Source organism: Egretta garzetta, unplaced genomic scaffold, assembly GCF_000687185.1.
Source record: "Egretta garzetta isolate BGI_Z169 unplaced genomic scaffold, ASM68718v1 scaffold287, whole genome shotgun sequence".
Classification (NCBI taxonomy): domain Eukaryota; kingdom Metazoa; phylum Chordata; class Aves; order Pelecaniformes; family Ardeidae; genus Egretta; species Egretta garzetta.
The window spans coordinates 13,634,758-13,657,739 of NW_009260435.1; the positions used below are offsets into that span (position 1 = coordinate 13,634,758).

Below are 22,982 nucleotides of genomic sequence, written 5' to 3' on the forward strand. Positions count from 1 at the left end.
GTTTGGGCAGCATTTGTTCAAAATTGATTTCCCGTCTGATTGGTTTTGCCAACTGGAGAAATTGAATAAATCAGGGTATAATTTAAAACTGGTTTTGTTGCAGATCCAGTGCCTTATGTGCATTAATCTTGTTCTGTGTTCTGCTTCAGTGTGTTACAATTCTATATAAGGATTTATTTGACAACATTATCTTTTCGTGGTTTCTAATGATACTACGGGGAGTGACTAATTTTATAGAAATTGACGTTGACAGAAACCAGGATGGAAGTCTAGGTTGTACCTACCAGCTAAAGTCCCGCCCACACTCAATCTGCTTCTTTTCAAATTGAGAATATAATTAACTGCGCTTATATGTATTACAACTTACATCAGTGCATTCAGAATTTTAAGGGATCTTTAACATTTGTTATTAGGGCTATCTGACACCTAAATATACTGATATTTCTTTAAATACCATATAAAGGGAAAAAAGCAAACTTTTTTCTGTTGCTCTCAGGATTATTTACACAAATGAAAAGTATTTTTGGACAGTAAAATGTGTTGGAATGCATACATATGTCCTCATGTGCATACTATGCCATCATATGTAGACTGCATTTATGACACCCTTGGCTGTCTCATCTGTACTTTTCCCTATCAATCTCTCTCCTCTGGGAATTGTTCAGACATTCCAAACCCTTAAATAGCTTTGAACAGCTGCCTTCAGGAAAAAAAAAAATCATCATAAAGTTTTCTTCTCTACCATCTGCTTTGTATTTTGTATTGTTAAGCCTCACTCTCTTTTGCAATAAAATGAACAAACCAAACAGAAATACCACACTATCCCAAATTTCAGAGATATATATTCTTAATAATGTCACAATGACTGTTTAAGAGATGAATTTTTTTAAAGGAAAAATAAAAAAAGAAGTTGCTGAGAAGTTTGTAGTGGCAATTTTGTCTTTTGCCTTTTCTATGACATGTAATGCATCTGTCCCAAGTTCTGAGTTTTGAAAGTCTGTGCCTAAAATTCTGACATTTTATCCAGAGGGCCTCTCTTAGGTAATTTTTAGAGAGATTTTTGATTTATGTATAGTTTTCTTACTCTTTTGAGTTGAACATTTGGATTCAAGGTAAGCATGATAACTGTGTTCAAAGTGATTTCTTCATGTTCTGAGAAGAATTTTAATAAAATGAAGCATCTCATTATGCTTTTTTAAAATTAAGTCTCTTGCAGAATGTGTTGTATGCAGAAAAGAATCCATGTTATGACATTTAAAAAAAAAAATCTTACTGGAAGTGAGTTGGTGTCAGCCACATAATCTGTTAAGGGCTTTCTGCCCTAATTAATCCAGTTAAGGGATAAGCGTCCAGTAAGTGTCTCTACTGGCTACACATAAAAACTTTGACCCTTAAGTGATGAGTTGTTTTCCTATTTGGGAGTGTAGAGTCATTGATATGGGGATGTGTGCCAATCTTTTTTTTTTTTTTTTTTTTTTTTTTTTTTTTTTTTTTAGTACAGATCATATTTATAAGCCTGTTGTGTAAAGAAAACTTGCTCTACTGCTGTAGTGCTTCCCACTGTTTTCTTCCTCTTACCATTCGTTGCTACTACGGCTGTTCAGGAAATCTTGAACTGTTTTTGTGAGTGTGGAAATTAAAGATAGGAGGTTACTTGCCCAAGGCTACTAAACAAGTTAAACTACTGATAGGGCACATTTGTTTTTAATGCTGTGTTCATCAGACTGCATGCTTGATACCGTTGACTTGAAAGAATCTTAAACCATCTTAGTACTAAGAACTGATGTTCTTGCCTCCATCGTATGAGCAATTCAGGTGTAAGGACGCATCTTGTAGCTGGGGTTTTGCTGTGGGATTTTGCTCACCTTGAGTTGAAGTAAAGGTCTAAGACTTTGTGATTAGTTTGTCCAGTTGTGTTGTACAAATGCGTATTTTATGATAGAGGTATTTTTTCTGTTTCTTCTCTTGAGTTAGAATTCCATGAAGAATATTCATATAATATAAAAAACTGCCTTGGTTATTATTTTGGAAATAAGTTATTTATTAATGGTGGAAAGCAATATATATTTCCATTGCTCCCAATGCAAAAAAAAAAAAAAAAGCATTCTCGTTCCATGAAATAATTATATTTGCATAACTTATTTTTTCCTGCTTTCAAGCCACAGTAATAAAGATTATTTTTTTAAATGTAGGCATGTGACAGCACTTTACATAAGAAATTGTCGATACTGAAATTACGAAACAGAATAGATTATTCTTAAGAGTATCTGTAATGACTATAGCAAGATCACACGTTCAGCTCTTTTATATGGGAAATTAATAGAAACAGAGGAGGAATTGGAAAGAGAAGATGACTAGTATCTGAAATTAATTTCATTGTTTGGACTTTATTAAATTAGAAGATAATCTCATCTCACAGTTTTATTTAGGGCCAGATATAAAAATTGAATGGACAATTTGAGGCAGTGCTGTTAGATTTCATGCGTCACTCACTTTGCTGTTTAAAATGCTTGAAAAGAGTTGAATTCAAAACCAAGTCTGTTTATATTGCCTTATGTAAGAATGATAATGTCATTCTTTAAATTTTGTTATTTATTACTTTAAATCTTATGTTAAAGCACTTCATTTTAAAGCAGGTTTACTGTGAGTAGATAGAAATGGCATCAGAATATTAAAATTGTTTTAAGTCTTTTGTTCTCTATGAATTTATTCATTTTATGGAAAGGTAGCTATAGCAAGCAAAGACTTCTCCCTGCATTTGAACACTTGCCATAAAGACTACCTTAAAACAACAGAGATACCACAAGTAATTTAAAATTATAGTATTTAATCCCTGTGTGTTTGGAAGAAAAGTCTGGTAGTTTTTTCTAACCATCTTGGTACAGATAAGCTTGGGTTAGTACACTGTGTGCTTAGTTATAGCTGTCATTCTAGCTCAGGATAACATACTGGATATAATGTAAAAAGCATTTTTTGAAAATTTGCTTGGATCTTTTCTGAAAAAGTGAGATTTCACACATCAGTGGGAGAAACTTAACTTATTTTAACAAAATAAACAGAAGTTTAACATGGTGGCCTCTTCCTAAACATGGTAGAGGAAGAGTTTGCTAATTTTGGCTGACTTAAAATATTTGTTATCATGGGGACAAAAGGTATTCTGCATAAGTTTTTACTTATGCCAAATATAGTAGTCTAATTATTGTGATTTAATTTATTATAAAATAAATGACATTTCCTAATACTAATGTTTTTAAATACAATGTAGGCCTTTAACTCAAGAAGAAATAGCTCATCGGCGTGAACTTGCGAAACGAAGACATGCAGAAAAATTGGCAGCAATTCAAGGAGAGGAGCTCTCAGAAAAGCCCTCAAGTGAAAATTCATCTGAAGTAACTGGAAACACTGGTGCTACTAAAGGTATGTAATGTCCTGATATCTGTTTTTCTCAGAGGATGTTTTGTAGCAGTGTCTAGGTGTTGTCAAAGGGCTGTGTGCCTTACAAAGAATCATCCATATGCCAATCCAAACAGTTCAATAGATGGAACTGAATGAGGAGTGAGGAGGAATTTGTAAGAAAGCTGATAGTTCATAAATGCTGTAATAGTGCTATGGGTACCTGTTCCTATAGCCTGAGAATGTACTTGATCTCAGTACTTAGAGTCAGCGAAAGTGGATGATGCTTGAAGGAGATGCTCTGCTGAAAAACTAAATAATTTTCACTCTAAGTAGAAAGGTGTGGTGAATCACTTCTGCCCTTGTGTACGGGGTAGAAAGATTCAGGTTTGTTTAGCTTACTGCTAGAACCTTCTTATGGACTTGTTACTACCATACTTTATGCCAATATAACTTTAATTCCCTTAAGCTTTTATAAGAGTAACTGTTTCTTTTAAAAAAAGAACAACCAAGCAGCCTAATAATGAATTGGTACAAAAGCAAGGTATGAGCAGCAGGACTGGATTATAAGTTACAATGGGGCATTCTTGCTGTCTTTTAATGCGTTGCCAGATGTTATAGGATAATATGTAATCAATTATTTTTTTTCTTCATATTATGAGACAGAAACTGCTTTTATACTTCATATATTTTTCTAACTTTGATTAGGTGAAGAGCAACAGCTCACTGGTCAATTAGAGATCATGACCTCAAAGGCAATGAAACAGGAAGCAGACAACAAGGAGTCTTTCATTGCTTTTGCTAGAGTGTTCAGTGGCGTGGTGCAAAGAGGGCAAAAGATCTTTGTTTTAGGACCAAAATATGATCCTGCTGAGTCTTTGCATAAGGTAAGAGATGACAGTTAACTGTTACCATAACTTGGGATTCTTTTGAATCTGTCAACTTAACTTTTTACACGCTGCTCACTCGAAAAAATTAAAAACTAAGAAAAGTTCAAGTCAAACATTCCAAAAAGTATCAAAGTAATTTAGGTAATTGTGGTAATAGCTGATTGTGTCCATAAATTCATTAAAAACCTTAACGTTTCCAAAATAGTTTAAGTACAGTGTTGTATTAGCTAACAACAAATCCAGCATATGCATACTTTGATTCAAAGAAAACTTGTGAGGGAAAAAACAATGCCTTTGGGGACCAGGAAGGTGCATAATACTATTGGGAAAAAATGGTGTTAAATGTTTTGAGATTGTGATCATAGAAGTTCATTACATATGAATTTACTTTAAAACATTTGTTTCATCAGTGACAATGAAAAGTGAGCTAGTACACCCCTAAAAATTACCAATTAAAGCATTGTTTTTTATTTTCTTGTTTGCCATAAGACTGGATTTTTGGAAGGGGAAAAATATTTTCAAGTTTATGTTGTTTTTTAATACCTAACTTTTGTAACTAAAATGCTTTAGAATGTATTTCTTAGCTTTGGAATGCAAGGCAGTTTTGAGGAAGAAGTTTTATCAGTACTAAGTGATAAATATCCAACACTGGTTGTTTTACTCTGTGTAGCTGTCATCCCAGTGTTCTCCTACAAATGATCAGCCATTAGTTCCTCATATGACTTGCTGTACATTGGAGAATCTCTACTTGCTTATGGGAAGAGAACTTGAAGATCTTGAAGAAGTACCTGCAGGAAATGTTCTGGGTAAGGTGTAATAAGCATTTAATTTCCTAGAGCTTGAATCCTTGTATCATTCAAAATACACTGAAATTGTTTTGATGTGATTAATAATAAGAAAACTTAAATAAATCTATGAATGTGTTTAGGTATGTTGTATGTGCAAAAAATGAAGGCACTCTAATTAAACTGTGATTTCTATGAACTTTGAATTGTGAGAAGGGAAAAGATGCATGAATAGGAGAAAACTAGGGATTACATTAGCCTGTTATCTTCAGGTTGGAGTACTGCCAGGTAATCATCGCTGCCCAGAATTGGCCAACGGCAGCAGTAAGGTCTCATATCTTCTAAATTGCAAGGCTTATTTATAATATTTTCCCAACAGTGGAAATTCTGTAATATGACTTCTCTAGTGATGCGGATAATTGTAGTTTTATTTATGGGTCTGCTTGAACTATGGTGCTAAAAATTATTTCTTTTATGGCTGTGGCAAATTTTGCACTTTCTCTATGGGCAAGGTTCAAAGTGATAAGTCATCCTAATTATTGAGTTATGCTCTTTTTGCTTAGCTCTAGAGTATGAACAGCATTCTTGCCTGGTTTTGTCCTTCACTTGTCTTTTTGTTTTTTAATACCAAAAATAGCATTTAGAATTTAGGAAGTGTAAACTTTGAAAATTAATTGGTTCTTTATTTTTTATTTTGTGAATGAAAATATCTGAACTGCAGCAAAATACAAGATTTTTTTTCATGTCTATTGTCTGATTTTTAGAAATTTATAGTAAAAATATAGAAAATTAAAAATCAATGTACTCTGTCAGGGTTGGATTTTGTTAATCTAGGCAGTTAACGATGCTGGTCGTTTTTAGGATGGGCCTGGTGTTCAGAACATAAGCAGCTGATGAATTAGTTTTATTTTGAAGCTTATTATTTTAAAATTCTGAATTATATCTTACTCTAGACTAATGCCCAAGTTGACCATTTTCAGAATCAAAATGTGTTAAGTATGTGGTATGTTTACTTCAAAAAATGATTAGGAGTTTGGAAAAAAAAAAACCCCACCATCCCAAAACACTCTGCAGTAAAAGTGAAAGGGCATCGTCTTCGTGTGTGCCAAATAATAAATACTCCTGGAGCTGCCTCCTGCAGAGAAGAATATATTGTGAGAATTATGTCTTTAATGTTAAGAGTTGGACCAAATCTCAATAAATGTCTTTGTGACCAATTAATTCCACGAAAAAGTTGTGAGTAGTCTCTATTGCTGAAGGCAACTCTTCAGTGGGGTCTAGCTTTTCCATAAAGAGGAGCATGTTAGTCGAGCAATATGAAAGTTCTAAATGGTGACACAAGATTTGTCATAGTTAGAAGAATTCATTAGAATTTTAAGATCAGAATTAACAGTCAGACTGCTTAGCTAGACTGTGTTTGGTATTTCATCTCTTTTTACCAGATCATTGTCTTGTCTCTTTATATGTTGACAAAACGGGTTTTCATTTTTACCTAGAATATACAAGCTCAAGTATTTATGTTTGTTTTTTTTTTAAATCTGATGTAATTTTGAAGAATTTTTAAAACTAAAAGCCCTAAATACCTTGTCGTTCGTTTCTCCCATTTCCCTGTAAAACTGCATTGTTAATGTATATAAACACCTTTACTGATTTGATCATGATTTACCACACTCAGGAGAAAATGCGATACTTTTATATGAAAGACATCTGTAACAATGGTGATGCAAGACTTTTATTATTCCAGCTAGTAACAATGATTTCTGTTTCAAAGGCCATTTATCTTCCAGCTTTAAAGCATACAGCAGTGATTTCTCTCCAGCCATATAAGGAAATTGCTTGTAGATTATCTAGTAAATTAAGGAGGCTTTTCTGAAAGCTCTGTAGTTTTACTCTGTATAATTAAATTATTGCCATATGGAATACACAGTTAATCATGACTGCCTATTTCCACTTTAAAATTGGTGGTATGGAGTTTTTTTCAGATTTTTTTTTTCTTCAGAGTTTGGGGGTTTTTTTGCTATTATCTGTAGGTTGTTTCTTAAAAGGAAGAAGCTGCTTGGTCCTAGTGAGCAGTCTTTTTATTCTGTATACTGGCTTATGCAAAGGTTTAATGATCAAAGTGATGGCTTGATACATAGGTGGTTTTACTGAAGAAAGAAAGATTTCATCCCTTGTTCCTTGTGTTCAGTTAATATTTCCTTAAAATGCTAATCTCCTTTTAATTGCTAAAAAACAGAAAATATTGTAAGAAGAAAAGGTAATGAAGCATACTGTATTTGAACTACAAAGCTATCACACAAACAATTCGAGAACATCCAGCTGAAAAGCATTGCTGTGTCCCTATCTAATATGCATAGCCATTTTGGCAAGCTTCAGAAAGTTATTTTCTGGTATTATTCTCAATTCCTGGAAGTTAGGAGAGACAGACTGCTTTGCATTAGTTAATTTGTATTGCAAGTTTGCAGCTCAAATGTTTTGTCAAAAGTATTTGTCAGAAAGCTTTAAGCAGTATGTCATTTTCAAGTAATGGCAAACACAAAATACTGCCTCCTTCCACATAGCTGTTTATAATTCACAATTTTTCTTCTTTGCAGTCTCTGCAACTAGTATACATTTTTTCTAGTCCTTGAGTAGGAGGTGAAATATGATTTAAAACAAATGAAAAAGTTCTTTGGGACCAAGGATAATAAAGTCTTTGTAATAAATCTTCTTTTAAAAATTATTTGTCAGAATACTCTATGAAGAGAGTAAAATTCTTGCCTCTGACAAAAACACCTGCTTTGTAGAATTTGTAATTTAGAAGCACTATTGATTTCTCCACTTTGAGAACTAAAAAGGAGTATGTGAACAAAATGCCTTCTGGGGAGAGAGTACTGTCTTATTTTTCACTTTTTTCCCCCCTGCGCTTCTATTAGAGGTCCTGTGCCAGCAGACAGGAAATTATACTCGGTAACTGGTGCTACTAGGTTCTACTTTGTACTACTTTGAACGAACAGAGTCCTTGCAGGAGGAGAATCTAGTTAGTGGAGCAGCAGATAAAGTTATACTAGATTAGGTATGTGCCCTCAGGTTCCAAATAGCACTTGTATTTAGTTGAAACTGCTGAATGAAAAACATGATAGTCATTGGAATGGGCCATGAAAAGTATCTTGAGGTTTAATTTGGAAAAATGTTCAAGTACCGATCCAAAAATAAATCATGTGTTTCCATGCACTGTTTCAGGAATGGCTTATTTTTCTGTGTCATGTCACAGGCCTTTTCCGTGGCATGCAGTTGCTGAATTTGAACCTCCCTCTGGTCATCAGGTCTGAGAGTCTTGGGAGTGAGAGCCTTGTCTCGCAAATGGTCCACCCACTTGTCCTTACTGCAGTGCTAGCCTTCTCGGTACTGCTCTGTCCTGTCTTCATGGCCATTTGAACTTCCCTACTGGCTTCACTTGCCTTGCAGTTGGGCTGATGCCTTACTATTGTAACACAAACAGCGTTACCTGTTTTGTCAGTTCTAACTACGTATATCAAAATCATGCTTAAATTCCAAATACAGAAGTACTCTGTGCTTGCAAACATTAAATGTGACACTTATATATGTCACCTAACTCTGTATCTCAAAATCATTTGAGATCTTTTGATTCCAAGACTTCTCGGGCACATTTTGTGCTCACCTATTGCAAACTACCTGAATATCCATTGGAAAGAAAAGGTTGCATCATAGACGTTAGACTCAAGTCTATGTGCTGTTTTGAAAATACTGTCCTTCTGTGTCTTTAAGGAAAGAAACAGTACTTGAATATTAAATTCCAAAGACTGCTTGACAGATATATCATGTTCTTCATGACACTATAATTAACACTGACCTGTGTTTGCATAATCTAGTGCTATGCAAATAGCAAGCTACTGTAATTGCCCTGCTCTCTTTAAATGTTTGTTCTTCTTTGCTATGACAAAAATATATCAGAGAAAGGAGCTTGATATAGATGATCATCTGGCTATCCAGACGTGTTTAGCTTCTTCAGTTTATTGAGTATTATAGAAGCTTAGGTTCTTGCTGGGACATTCCCCCTTATAGAGGGCACATCTATGGTATTGGAGGTTCCTGCTACCATGCAAGCATCTTCTCCAGATGTGTTGTATTTAACAAGAAGTGAAGGCTTTAGCGTGAAATCCACTGATCTCTAGTTAGCATAGCCCTTCTTACTAGTGCTTAGCTTACCTTATAAAAAGGAGAACTATAAATGGTCCAGTCATAAAACGTTAATTGATTTAATTTGGATGTTGTATGTAAGTTCTTCTGTTTGCCAACTAGTGTTAGGTATTGTTTAACAAACTGTAGAGGCTGATAATGCAGGTACACAAACAGAAAAATTAACACTCACATAAACAATTTTTCTTTTCAGCCTTTTTTGTTAATGAAAGGTGTGGGGAAGCAGTATTTATTATGTTGTTTCGTGAATTAAAAAATGTTGCTTCTTTACCAGGAGGGAAAACAATAACTTAAATCAAACCAGTGTTAAAAGTTCCACCAAGGAGATTATTACAGGCAAGTTTTAGATTATTGTGGTTATGTTTCTATGTTAAGAGTATTTTGTCTAAGTCAAGACTACCTCTGTCACACCAGTAAGTGTTTTGAAGGATTAATAGGTCTGTATTCTGGGGAATGCAAGAGGAAGTGGAGACGGTTGTTCCCATGCAAGAGTCTCTCTTTCTGGCTTTCTTTCATTCTTTATTTATTTATTTAGGTATTTATTTATTTATTTAAACCAGACAAAGGAAAAACACAAATACAGGAAAAGCATCATTTTGCAACACTTGTTCTGATATTTTTGTTGTTGAAGACAATAAAAAGAACTTACTGGGTGATCCCCAAAGTGGCAAGGGAAAAATTAAAAGGTAATATCTGAGGAAAAAGTAATTTGGGCTCATAAGTAAAGATTGAGCAAGTGCATGCCCTCCAGATGCACATAATAGCTTTCTTTCCCCCCTACTTTTTTCTTATTTTTCTTGTTGCTGTTCTGTAATTGAAGGCAAGATGCCTTTTTTGTTCTGTGCAAAAAAAAAAAGGGGGGGGGAGAGATTAGTAATGAAAACAGTTGTTGGAGGTAGTGTAAAAATGTATTTTAAGTAAGCTAAAAGTAGTGGTTTTTTGTGATGATATCATGCACAGATGAAGGGCCTAGGATTCCCATATTGGGTATTGATTTTTATTTCTAAGTAATTCAAACAAACACTGATGTAAAAACCAAGGACGATGTTTCTGAAAACACTGGTTTAGATACTTGAATAAGTGAATAATGTGAGCTTTTTTAAAACTTGGCTTAGTGTCATGTTTTTCTGAATAAATAATTGAAGGATCATCAAGTGATATATTTCTGTTATTTGGAATAAAATTTATCTCAAGGCATGTTGCACACGCACACTTGTGCACGTGCACACACAAGTTCAGAATAACATGCATCTTAAAATTGACATGTATACTGCTTTTTATACACAAGTACCACAACAGCAGTCTTGTGTTTGCTAGCATAAAACCCCCCAGATTTTTCTTAGAACTGCCTCTGTGACTATTTAAGTGCTTTTTGTGTTTTGTTGAATACTGTTAAAAGCAAAGCTTTTCCCTTACTACTAAATTTATAGTGTTTTAGTGTAATGCTCATAGGAGGCTAGATGATTTCCTGAATGTTTTCAAATGCAGTTAGCTATGTGAATATCAAGTGTGCTACCAAATTAAGAGCATTTGTTTCTTTAACTTACCAAATGACGTTAAAAGCAAGAATTTAGAAGTCACTCCTGTTGCCAGCTCACTATGAACTGACTTCCTACATGACAGGCTGCTGTGTACCTTGGTTTTTCTTTTTCTAAAATGCTTGTTTTCCCATACAATATTCTTTCACGTTTCAATTATTTATAAAACACTTATAGAATTCTTGACATGTAAACAGTATGACATTGGAAATGTAAGTGATTATGGATTCATACTTCTGAATTTTTTTTGTAGCTTTCTGAAGATAGGTGCCATACAGCTGCAGCTAGCGTGAAGAGCTGGTATGAAGTAGTATAGCTAACCTCATTACAAGGTGTCTAACGAGCATTTTATTCCTTTAGGACTTCATCGAACAATTTAGGAGCTTTTAATAAGCAGCCTCTGTTAAGAGCAAAGAGCAGCTGCAAGCAGTGATGCCATTTTAAAGGCCCAGAATGGCTTTCTAGGACTGATGCCAACTAGCAAGCATTACCACCTTCTGTGAAAGCCCTAGGAACAGTCCTGCTGTTGCACCAGCCTTTTATTTCTGTGCAAACATTTGGTGGGCTAATTTCATTCTCTGAATCAGTAATGTGATTATTTAAAAAAAAAAAAAAAAAAATAGCCATCTTGAAGTGATTCCAGCTGCATGGGCTATCTCATCTCAGCGTACTATAATCAGTGAACACAGGAGGGCAGTCTTTCTTAAGAACGTTAGTGAAATTAGCTGAAAATAGTGAATGAAACAAAGAAAACTCATACCTTTGTCTTCAGTTTTGGAATACTTCCAGTTTTTATCGCTAACTGCCATCTTATAACCCCAATAAAATAACCTTGCATTTTTAACTAGTTTATAGCAATCCAGCATTATTTAGCTAAAGGTATGTTATTTGAATGGATTTTGTTATTGAATGATATTTTATCTCTCTGAACTGTTGAATTTACCTGACATCGTTGTATCTATATTGATTTCCTACCCAGTTAATGTTTTAGGAATGGTTAAATTGTTGAAAAAATTAAATATGTTCAAGTTGTTTCTTTGAGCTAAAGACATAGTAGTTAATCTGTTGTTTGGCCTCTTTCAGTGCTGGAAACTGAAACACACACAATTTTTGCTGTAGTGGATTTAGTCCCTTTGCAGCTACTGCTCTTTGCGTGTTGTTCCAACAAGCAGGCTGAGCGATCTGTGTTGCTTATTGGGCAATGTAACATAACGCGGTGCCCAGCTAGTGAGCTAATATCAAATGAAATTAGAAGTGTATTTTACTGATCATCTGATAAGTTTCCTTTACCCTGTTTGCCTTACCATTTCTGCTGTTTTATTTGTGACTCCATTTCAGGGGATTTGACTTGACCAACTTTATTGCAAAAGAAATGAGTGATTTGTTGCCTTGTTTTCAAATCAGTATCAACATACCTCTGGAGAGGAAAAAATATGACGTCTTAAGTCAGAGGTATAGCACTGACATGTGTCTTTATTGACCCAGCTAAGGTTTTTGGGGGAAGAATACTTTATAAGAAGTCTTTTTAGGTTGGTGTTTTTTTAATTTATATTGAAGAATTTAAATTGCTTTTTGAGTAGCTATATTTTTCTATTTTTCTGACTGTAGCTTCTGAAGGCTATAAACGAAATCATAAGTATAGTAATTCTTTCTGAAGAAAACAACTTCTAAATTCTCTAGTGCTTCTGGAATGTTCTCTGCTCTAATTTTCAGGAGTTTATTATGAGATCTTAAAAATGTGTTTAGTCTTGCCACTGGAATACAAGGGGGTTTTTATCACATTTAAAAATTGAGCTGTATAAGATTATTTAAGTTAAATTCATAATACATTCATCTAGCCAAAAATGCCCTTAAGTTTGCTCTTGACCACTGTTGGATTATAATGTCAAAAAATCCAAGTAATTAAGTTTTTAAGAGAAGGGGAGAATACAATGAAACGTTCTGTATCGTTTTTAAAGCAACTTTTAGTTGTTATAATCTGTAAAATCTGAGCTTTCATATAAATGAAAATAGATTTCTGAATAATCTTCCAAATGAAAGGCAAGTGCTCCTGATTCTTTGGGGTTTGTATGCAGACAGATACTTGCTGATGCTTGAGGTTTCCCAAATAATACCAGAAGGAAAACTGCCCAGACTTGTCGGTGTTCGTTGTTGCTACTTATATGCCTGTGGGCAGCACTGGGACTAACAAGAATCAAGAAAATTTCATACCATTGCTGCTTGAAGACACTCACTGCACGGCGGCAGGCATGTGCTCTGCAGCTACTTAATAGAAAAGATTTAGAAATAGACTGGAAAGAGGGTTTGAGGTGCAGGCAGTCGTCTCTGTTTATCACCCCTGTGTTTGTTTCAGAAAGAAGTGATTTTTTTGGCCTTGGGCCTTCAAGTTTATTAGATGCCTATTATTACAATAATATACATTTATCAGAATTCAGGGCCAGTGGGAAGGAAAGGAAAAGGAAACCAAATCCTTTTCCTTGTGTAAGGGTGGAGAATTGACTTATGCAGTCATTGCCTCTGGGCAGATGTTACTCAGCCTTTCAATAGCTAACTGTTTGTGGGTTTAGGTCCCAGATACTAGCTGGTTTATCTCTGAAATTTCCAAATCTTCTGTGTGAGTGCTTGCTTGGGTGTGATTTTTTTCCAGTCTTTTTAAAATGAGAGGATAGGGATTTTCCCTAGTATTTCACAGTTACTTTCTTTAGTAGGAATCAAGGTATTATTTTTAGTCTCCCCCTCCATGAAACGGTATATGTCCATGTATAAATAAAGGGAGAACAGTTATCTGCAGAAATAGCCATATTTATTACCTTGGCTAATGAACCTCTTATTTTTTCCAATACTGTAAGAGAACAAGAGTGTTACAGTAGTTAGTATCACTGGTGTAAAATGGTAATAGAAGTCTTAAGGTGAAGCTTTGAGATAATTGGCTGACCTCACATCTGTAATGCTGCGTTTGGGATTTCTTCTAGAATACTGAGATATACTGATGATTTTGGGAAATTACCTCACATTTTCATTTGAAGAGCCTGAAAACTATACACTCCCTTAATCTGCTTATAAAAATTACTTGGAGCATGCTTTTGTGTTTGATGTTTTTTACTTTTTTTTTTTTTTAAACCAGTATCCTATTATTGTTCAGTAGGTGGCAGTTTATAGTATAGCCATGTGCTCTCTCCTTTCTTACAAGGTGGTTCTAGTGGGAACTATCTTAACTTGCCTTGAGATTGGTTGAAAATCTCTAAAGAGATTTTAGTATCCATTACTAAATGAGGATCTATGCTAGATGAACCAAAGTGACTTCAGTTTTGTACTCAAAGTTGTCAAGAGTTCCATTTCTAAGAATATCCTGCCTGTTAGTGCTGCCATGAAATACTGTACGAAGAAGTGGGAAACTGGTTCAGGGATGAACTTGGACACTGGGGCACTAGAGTAAATGGCTGAGAGATTCAGCAAGCATGCCTAATTTGAGGAATTAGTGTTTGAGGTTCTGTTTTCAACAGAGGTGTAAATTACCTGATTTAACAAGGATCTGTATTCAGACCATGTAATTGAACCTTTTATCCCTTTGTACAAAATGGTGTTAGGCTTGTTTTCCTGCTTTTGAGTTAAACACACTGGAGAATTTCCTTTGCAGAAGTAGTTTGCTGTAGAATTCAAACTTTCAGAAAGCTCTTTTAGAGGCAAATTTCCCTTATTTAATGTGGCCATAGGTTTGCTAAAATTCAGACTGAGAACATGCAGCGTCATTTCAGGAATAGGTACAAAATAATCGCTTTAAGCACAAATGAGTTTGAAAATACATGCCTTATTACATGTAAATTCATGTATAGCAATTCAGATGTAAAAAAGACACCATAAATCAAATCTATTTAGGAATGTGCACAATTACCAATGCAGAAAAGAAGTTTTATTCTTAAAGGATTTTAAGTTTTGCAGTGTTATTTATGGAAAATATATCTCTCATGCTACTGTGACAGTGTACTTGAATCGGATAGTGACATTTTTGAAAGTAAGTGTGTACCTTTAATCAGCCAGCTATTCCTTTAGCTGTTCTGGTTAGATAAAGTTCAATTTCTATCAGATTAATTAAGCTTTTCAGCTTCATTGCAAAGGTAGTCAATGTAACTGGAATACAGTATCATAGGTCTCATTTAGGCTCGACTTTTACTTAAATGTGGAATTGCAAAGATGTTGAAGGGTGTAAAAGCTTAGATTAAATCGTGAACCTATCTGTTTGGATAATCTTTGTTTTCTGTATCTTAGAGATATGTTTTAGATGTTTATGCATCCCTGTTCCTAACATAGCTTCTGTCTTGCCAGGCCTCGTATACAGTGCTGCCGCTTTATCCTTTCACAGCCTCAGTCAGGACAATGTGCTTTTCCTAACACAGCCTTAAATAACACAAAGTACCTGCCTAGATAATCGCACTGATGATACAAAATATTTTCATTTCTGATGTTTATCAGTGCTGAAATATAACATGTAACTTGAGGGAGGGAGAAGAAACCTAGATCTAGAAATTCAGTTTTGTCTCAAAATGTTACCCTCTTCGTGCCCTCCAGGGGGCAGCGAATGAGTGTGCATCAAAGCGGTGTTTCTGGCACTGTAGGCTTAGTTGGTTATGTCTCATTTGCGCCTATTTTTGCCTAGTTCTCAACTTCTGAGCAATTTCTCTTAAATCTTACCTTTTTCGCCTTTAGCACATCAGGAAGTTGTTCTCTGTATATGTGGGTTTTAGCAATAGAATATTTAGAATTCACTTGAATTTGTAATGTTCTCAGTTTCTGTATAATCTCTTTTCTAAGGTTATGCAAAGTTGAAACCCCTTTACATGGCTTTGGTTGAATAAGGCTTTTTTTCCCATCTTTAAACAAATACCCTGTGAACAAAACAGTTCTGAAGAAAAAAAATCGGTGGTTTTCTTTGTTTTTCACTGAGTTTCACTTTCTCATGACATACACACAACTGTCTGATAAGGATTGTATTTTAAGTTGAATGTCAAATGATCTCAATATTCAGAGCATCTGAATTATAGTGCTGACGATTCCTTGACAAATACGGTAGTTGAAGAATTATCATGTAATTTTCCATATGTTTCTATACTAAAAATAGAAATAGGGACCAGGTAACTTGTTTTATCCTCTAAACTGTTTTCTTATTCCCATTTAATGTGAAGCCAGAGGGCACTGTTTTTCATACAATACAAGAATGTGTAGCTATTTCAATTTTGGGTAAAGGTCTCATATGGATTCACAGCACTGTCAGTGTAGTGAAAACTTCGGATTATGGTTTTTAATGTGCACTTCTTCATGCAGAAAATCTACAAATGTTTTGACTCTAAATTAAATTAATCTCAAGGCATATTCTGAAAGCCAAAAATCTGCAATCAGTGTGGTGCCTGCTTATTAGCTCAACTCAGAAATGTTGTACTGGTTTCAGAGGCAGTGTAGTGTTAAGTAAAGCCACTGTCATGAAAACATCTTGTTTAGCTTCCTTCTTTTTTTTTCTTTGAGACTTCCTTTTCCTGAGAAAAGCTACTGTTTTATATGAAAAAGAGATGGGAAAATTCTCCTTTCTGAATGTTTCTTTAACTTTCATGGTTACACTAATTGCCTTCTGCACAGAGTAGTCGCCAGGCTGTAGCAATTAAGCTGGACCTCACTCGGCTGCCTTTGGAGTGTTAATATGGCTCTGAAATCTACCCTTTTTCCCCTAAACTCCCCACCCCAAATCTTAGCGTTGATCTGTTTTCTCTTTGGATTCCACCCTTCTCTCTGCCTTTCCATCTGTGATTCTACCTCAGCTTTTTACTTTGATTACCTTAGTTATCAGATGTCAATAAAGTAAGACTATATGAGAATATTTTAATTAACCATAACCTAAGCAAATGCAAAAGCTCTTCTCCTAACTGGTGTAGTTTATGCAATATAAACAGCTAATCCATGAGGGCGATTTATATGAGTGTGTTTTAAATTCGTGTTGGAGCACTTCCTAATCTTTGCCAGGCCTCCTGTGTAACGGGGAGAGGAGCAGGATCCACGCTTTCACACCCGCATGTGAAGAAGTGTTTGTCTTATTGTGTAATAGACCTAGTGCCTGTAATATACAGCATTCTTGCAATAAATACCATCTGCGGTTGTGAAATGCCTCTACTTCTACAGTTGAACTAGCCACAAAAGCCTTTTATTACTTTGCAGATTTCTCTTTTGCTTCCATTGTCTGTTACCAAAATTTCTTCAAGGAGTTCAGAAAAAGCAAGGAGGGGGTTGTAGTGAGGGCGTGGGAGTCTGAGCGAGGAAGACCCATTTGGAATCAGTTCTGCACACAACCCCACGGAACACGAATATGGTTGCAGAGAATCAAAATCCTATGTAACAAATGGGAAGGTTGCAAAGTCAAGAGATTGTTAATAAAGGCTATGTTTTAGTGAGTTATTTTTCTGAACATGTTCCTGAGATTTTGATGTTGTTTCATGCTTCACATTAAATTGCAAAAGTGTTGTGAGGGTTGTTTGGCCTGTATCAGGGTGTGAGTCATGAAGTTGGCTTTGTCTGGCTTGCGAACTGTGGGGGGGAGTTAAGGCAGAGCTATATTTAGGAATATCAACTGATGTCCAACTGTGGAGCACTGCTAAACAACAGTGTTAAAGGGGCAGCACTGGATAGTTTAGGCTCAAAGCTTAGATTGTTTGTAGTGGTTTATCATTTAGTAAATAATTGGAAAAGCCAATATTTACTAGAAATACTCTTCTGCAGAGGTTGCAAGCCAAGCAGTGTGAGTTTCAACTCTATTTCTACTTCTCTAGTAGTAGCTATTCTAATTTCATTGTCAAAACTGTATGAATTGAAAATAACAAGCATAGATAAAACTTCTAGCTGCATCTTATGGGTTTCAGAATCTGAATTTGTAAGGAATTGTTATTTATAAAGATCTGTTTAATTCCAGTTACAGGTAGATAAGGGTAATGTTTGAGGGGCTGTTGCCATTGAGATTTTATCTTTAGATTCAGAACAGCTGCTGAATTTACTTGATTGTATTTTGAAATTTTGGCATTGATGCATGGAACCAAATTTAGGTACCTTTTTGCATCTAATTAAGACTAAAAGAAATATGGTTCTTTTCTAACCTTTTTTGCTCCCTACTGCCTAATTCTCTCCAGCGAGGTCTGTTATGCATTTGGGCAAAATTCAAGCCAGTGAGTTTAAAAAATGAGAGGCTTCATTTTCCAAGGATGCTCTTCTGTCATAACTGTCACGAGCTCTAGCTAGTGTTTCTTGTGGAGTTTTGCATTTCGGTTACCTTCCTTTGTGTGGGCTTGTCTTAGTAGATAATTCACCTGATTTGGTAGTGAGCTTTTTATATTGCTATCTTTGTTTCTGGGCCTGTTTGTGTGAAGACTGAGATTGCAATAGGAAAATAGCAGTGAATTTAAGGACTCTAGCTGAGACGTGAGTGAAAGTTTTTCCTTCCAGAATGGAGAGATTTCTGTCACCCTAATGAATTTGAAGCAGGCAGGTTTTTCAAAGCCAGTTGGTGTTGGTTTAAGCACACTATTGTTGACTTGAATGTAGGCAGACTTGAGCCAAGGCAGTGTGGTGGGGAAATAGAAAAACCACAATTGGAATGGATAAATGATACAATTGTTTAAGTTAATGTATAGGGCATAAGTCAGTTTATCTGTTACTGTCATTTAAGCTTCATTGGCTAAATTATCGTCATTGCCAACTTTGATAGAAGTCTGTTTCAGTGACTAATTGGATTTCTGAAATATAATATTGAGCAACAAATACTCATTTAAATACTTGGTGTTTTCCAAGTGTCATATGTTAAGATTTGTACATGTCATGCCTTATGCAATATTAAAGGATTAGGTCAACCATTGTGAGTTGCGTGACTGTGAACCGGGTAATCTAAATGAAAATGCAAACCTGCTAGTAGTTCTTGTTACATCGGTTATTGCACTTACACATCAGCAAAGACATTCAAACTGATGCCCCCTCTTTAGTCTGTTGGAGCTGTTGAGGACAAGGAAGTTGAAAGCACATGTGATGAATTCTAAATACAGCCTACATGGGTCATTGATGCAAAGCACTGTGTGTTGAGAAGCTTTCAGAATGGGACCCAAAATCTATGGAATCCTGATGGTTATATTTTTCAGAGCTTTTCCACAAATGACTAATTGTTTTGTGACATGTTCAAAAAGCAAGTTGTCTGAACAGTGGTACTAACGAAGGCCAGATTCCTGTGGACTGGTGTCCTTAAAATCCTCAGCTTCCCTCTAAGCTACGCCTATCCTGCAGTTGCGCGTGTCCCAGTTGGCCAGCCAGGATGCGCGTGCTGGTCGCCAGGCAGCTGCTTCCAAGTGGGATATATAATGATTGTGTTTTGCCTGCCCTTTTTTCAGTGAGCTCACCAATTTTGGTCTCCCTTCAGCACTTAGCCATTGATTTTACATAACTTGTGGAAACTTAATTATATCTGAACCCTCTCCTCTTTCTCACTGGGAAACTTAGTGGAAGTTGACAACATGTTTAAAAGTTGTTGAGGGGAGACTGTGTGATTACAGGAGTTGCGTTTACTTTGGAAATGGGACTAAAAACATACTCCATTTTTAACAGATCCTCTTGTGTACATAATCCCATCAGGAAGTATGACATACTGTGCTGGAAGCATTGCTTCTCAACCAAAAAAACTCATTTAAGTAATCAGTCATTTTTAGCAGAAACGCTTTTCATTTTTAGTAGAAAAGGTTCATCTGCCCAGAACTCTTCCAAAGCATTTAAAGCCGATACCTAGCCGTAGCAAATGGCCACATTTCTTTTGTTCAGCAAAGCAGCTGACGTTCTGTGTTTTTAAGGTTTTGCTTTGTCTTGAAGCAGCAGCCGAGTCACTGCTGTTGCTTGTGGGTGACACATGATACCGCATCTGCGGACTCTTCTCTTTAGTCAGCAAAACGTTAGCCAGACTGATCTAGTTTCTGAGGGGGTAGCGGTGGGGCATGGAGACAAATTAACTGGTTTCAGGACCATGAGGTGTTAGCTCCTCTTTCTACATGGATGAGAGGGGAAAAAAAGGTCTCTTAACTGGTTTTGTAAGATGCTCATTGTTAAATCTATACCTCTGGTCGGCTTTGTCATGCCATAGGAGTTTCACTGTGATTAATATGTTGATTTGCTTTTTCTTGGACAACATGTCAGAAGCAGTGTCTCTCAGAAATGTATTAGTGCTTTCTTAGTTGAGGCAGTGAAAATGGGATGAGAAGGAAAATTGCCTTCTTATTAGGTTAGTTTTACTCTAGTTAGCGGTGTCCCTGCTCCTGCAGGGGGGTTGGACTAGATGACCTCTAGGGGTCCCTTCCAACCCAAAACATTCTATGATTCTATGTTTATTTAGTATCCTGCATTGGCTCACCCAGAGTCTGACAAATGCTAGTGCTGCTGCTGGGAAGCCAGAAGTGGGGGCAAGCTCACTTGTTTTGATGGCAACTGGCTGCTCGATCATCCTAGCTGTATTTGAGATGCTGTTCTTAGACTACCTTTTGGGTTGGGGTCTCTCTTCCTTTTATGCTCTACTGCAAATGAAGCATTCGGTGACTGGTGTTATTGCTGTTGAAAAGGAAATTAAACATTAAGGGTTTTTCAGTTGTGGAGATGCTAAAGCTACAAGCTTCCTTCCTGGTATCTTTTGGCAGTATGAGACTCATGCCTGTTTTTAACAAATGAAGAGAGAGCAATGTTGGGGATGTTATCATTGCATGTAGACTGATGGGATGTAAATAAATATAAATATTATTAGGGTTTTTTGCAAGGGGGCATTAAAAATCAAGATTACTTCTATTTAATTTCTTGTCTCCATTTTGAAATAGAGGAACATTTTAAAACCCAATTCAATTATATGGTCTTCTGCACTAGTCGTAAGAATTCTTGTATCTTATGAATTATCTGTATATTTTTTTCCCATTTTCTTCTTGACCTAGAGATAATAAAAGTTAATATTTTGCAGTATTAGGAAGTCAGAGTTATATGGACCTTGTATTACAGTAGTAACTCTCAATGATACATTAACTGATGTAACCAGAAATAAGGGGGGAAATGTCAGTCTTTTTTGTTTTCCTTTGGGGAAAAAAGTTTGGGGGTATAAGGAATAGCAGTTTTATTTTTTAGGTATTTTTTTATGTTTTAAATAGTGGTGATTCTGATATGCTTAGTTTATATAGATGCAGACTGCCAGAAATACTTAATGTGAAGCTGACTTGTAAAATTCATGATTTAAATATAGTTTTAATTTTGTGGAAAAATAAAACTGATTTTTTTTTTTTAATTGCTGTGACAAACCCCTGTTTTAATGAGAATAATGAAGGTCTAGCAGAACATTTTCTCCAGAATTTTATTATTTTTGTATTTATTTCTTAAGTGCTTTTGTCAATGATTAATGTGTGTGTTTTGAAATAACTTTCTAGAATTCTCTCTTTTCACTAAAAAATTGTCACTATTCTAGCTAGATTTTATTTTATGTGTTTGGAGCATATCACTGCCTTTCAATCCGAGATCAGTAGTAGTGGCCCAGTCATAGGTTTTCGTGTGGCAGTAACTTCTTAATTTTTTTTATTTGAATGCATTTTTCTGTTTATTTTGTAATTTATTTTGCCATTAAATTGGAGTGCATGATAAATAACTCATTTTCAGTAACTTCCGAGGCTGCTGATATAACGAGTGTATTTAAGGCATTCCCTGTTCCCTCTCATGCCATCTGTTTGTACACCCATTATGTCAGATAGTCCTAATCTGAGGCATTGGAAAGGTGCTTTCTTTTATTAGAATAGAATTATTCCCCAAAATATTATTGCTTGTAACTACAAATGAGCAATTCAAAGGTTTCTTTTAACTCCAAGTCAAATTTTACATTATTCTTTGCTTTCTTGGAAATTTGTATTTAAAATTAACATCAACTTCTGCATAATGTAGACTGAAATGATCCATTATTCATGGTACTTCGGAAGACTTCAAGCCATATTTCCCAAGGCATCAAAATAAGCAAGCAGAAATCACTTACAGGCAGATGCAATGGGGGGGGTGGGAGGATTGCCTTTAAAGGACAGCATTAGGCATTGGGTCAGGTCTTAGAAAATTGGATTTTAATTAGTTACTTGCATGTCTTCAAGTTAACAGGATAAATGGGCAATGACTTAGTAGGCCGTTTCCCACAGGATATTGTCCACATGTGGTAATTGGTATGCTGCTTCTACTTGTGATATCTGAAATATCTCAGTAACTGATGAGTCTATCTTTGTGTTTACGCGATATATCGAATGATAAAGGCCTCATATTCTTTCTTTTAACTGATGAAATGTAAATCAAGTATATTGGGATTCTACAGTTAAACAACTTCTAAAATCAGCACAAGGATGGACAAAATTTAATGAGCTTTTAAACTAACTACCATTGTCTTTTGTAATTGTCGCTTCTAGTAGTAGATTCTAAATTCCCCATGTACCTCGGATATGTAGTGCAGAACTTGTAGCAATATGTTCATGTAGCTTTTTCTAGGCAAATATGACAAAACCTCCAAGACTTCTACAGATTAAAATGAATTCCTTGCAAGATCAGTGCCTGAAGGCCTCATTAATTTTAACGGCACTTATAATTGATTCTGGGAAGTAACAGATGTTACTTATATTTTATAATCTCCAGTTTAAGAAAACAGTATATACATGAAGTCTGCCCATTTTCAGGACACATCGCTAAAACTGAATAAAACCTAAAATGGTATTTTCTCTTAATGGTTGCTTGGTTGTTAGACTAAGCTATAGCTAGTCTGATTTATGAAGTAATCATTTGATGTTATCGATCTATTAGCTGAGATTAGTTATCTTGCTCTGTTGTGGGAAGCATTTGGTCAAGGAATTAGAAGAATTCAGTTTGCTATAGTGCTCAAAACCCTAATGAACTTTAGATCTTCACTCACTTGCATTGTGCCTCAAGTACTCTAATAAAAATATTAAAGTATTGTATGGGGGTTTGTCTTCCCAATGTCTACTTCAGAATAAATACTGAACTTTACTACATTTTTAAATAGGAAGGCTTTGCCTCCATCTCCTTTCCTTTAATGTCATACACTTGTCATGCTCAATCTGATGGAGCACAATTAATTCAGTGCTTCCCCTCTCAGCCTT

The 22,982-nt window shown here is 35.5% G+C and overlaps 1 protein-coding gene across 2 annotated transcripts in view; it reads left to right on the top strand.

Annotated features, from left to right (window-relative positions):
* EFL1 (elongation factor like GTPase 1) overlaps nt 1–22,982 on the top strand; it is an 85,021-nt gene that overhangs the window by 23,867 nt on the left and 38,172 nt on the right. For both annotated transcript variants that reach the window (XM_035899506.1, XM_009644049.2), the window contains exons 13-15: nt 3,266–3,417; nt 4,102–4,280; nt 4,954–5,089. In XM_035899506.1, the coding sequence (XP_035755399.1) occupies nt 3,266–3,417; nt 4,102–4,280; nt 4,954–5,089 (467 nt within the window). The remainder of the gene's footprint in view (nt 1–3,265; nt 3,418–4,101; nt 4,281–4,953; nt 5,090–22,982) is intronic.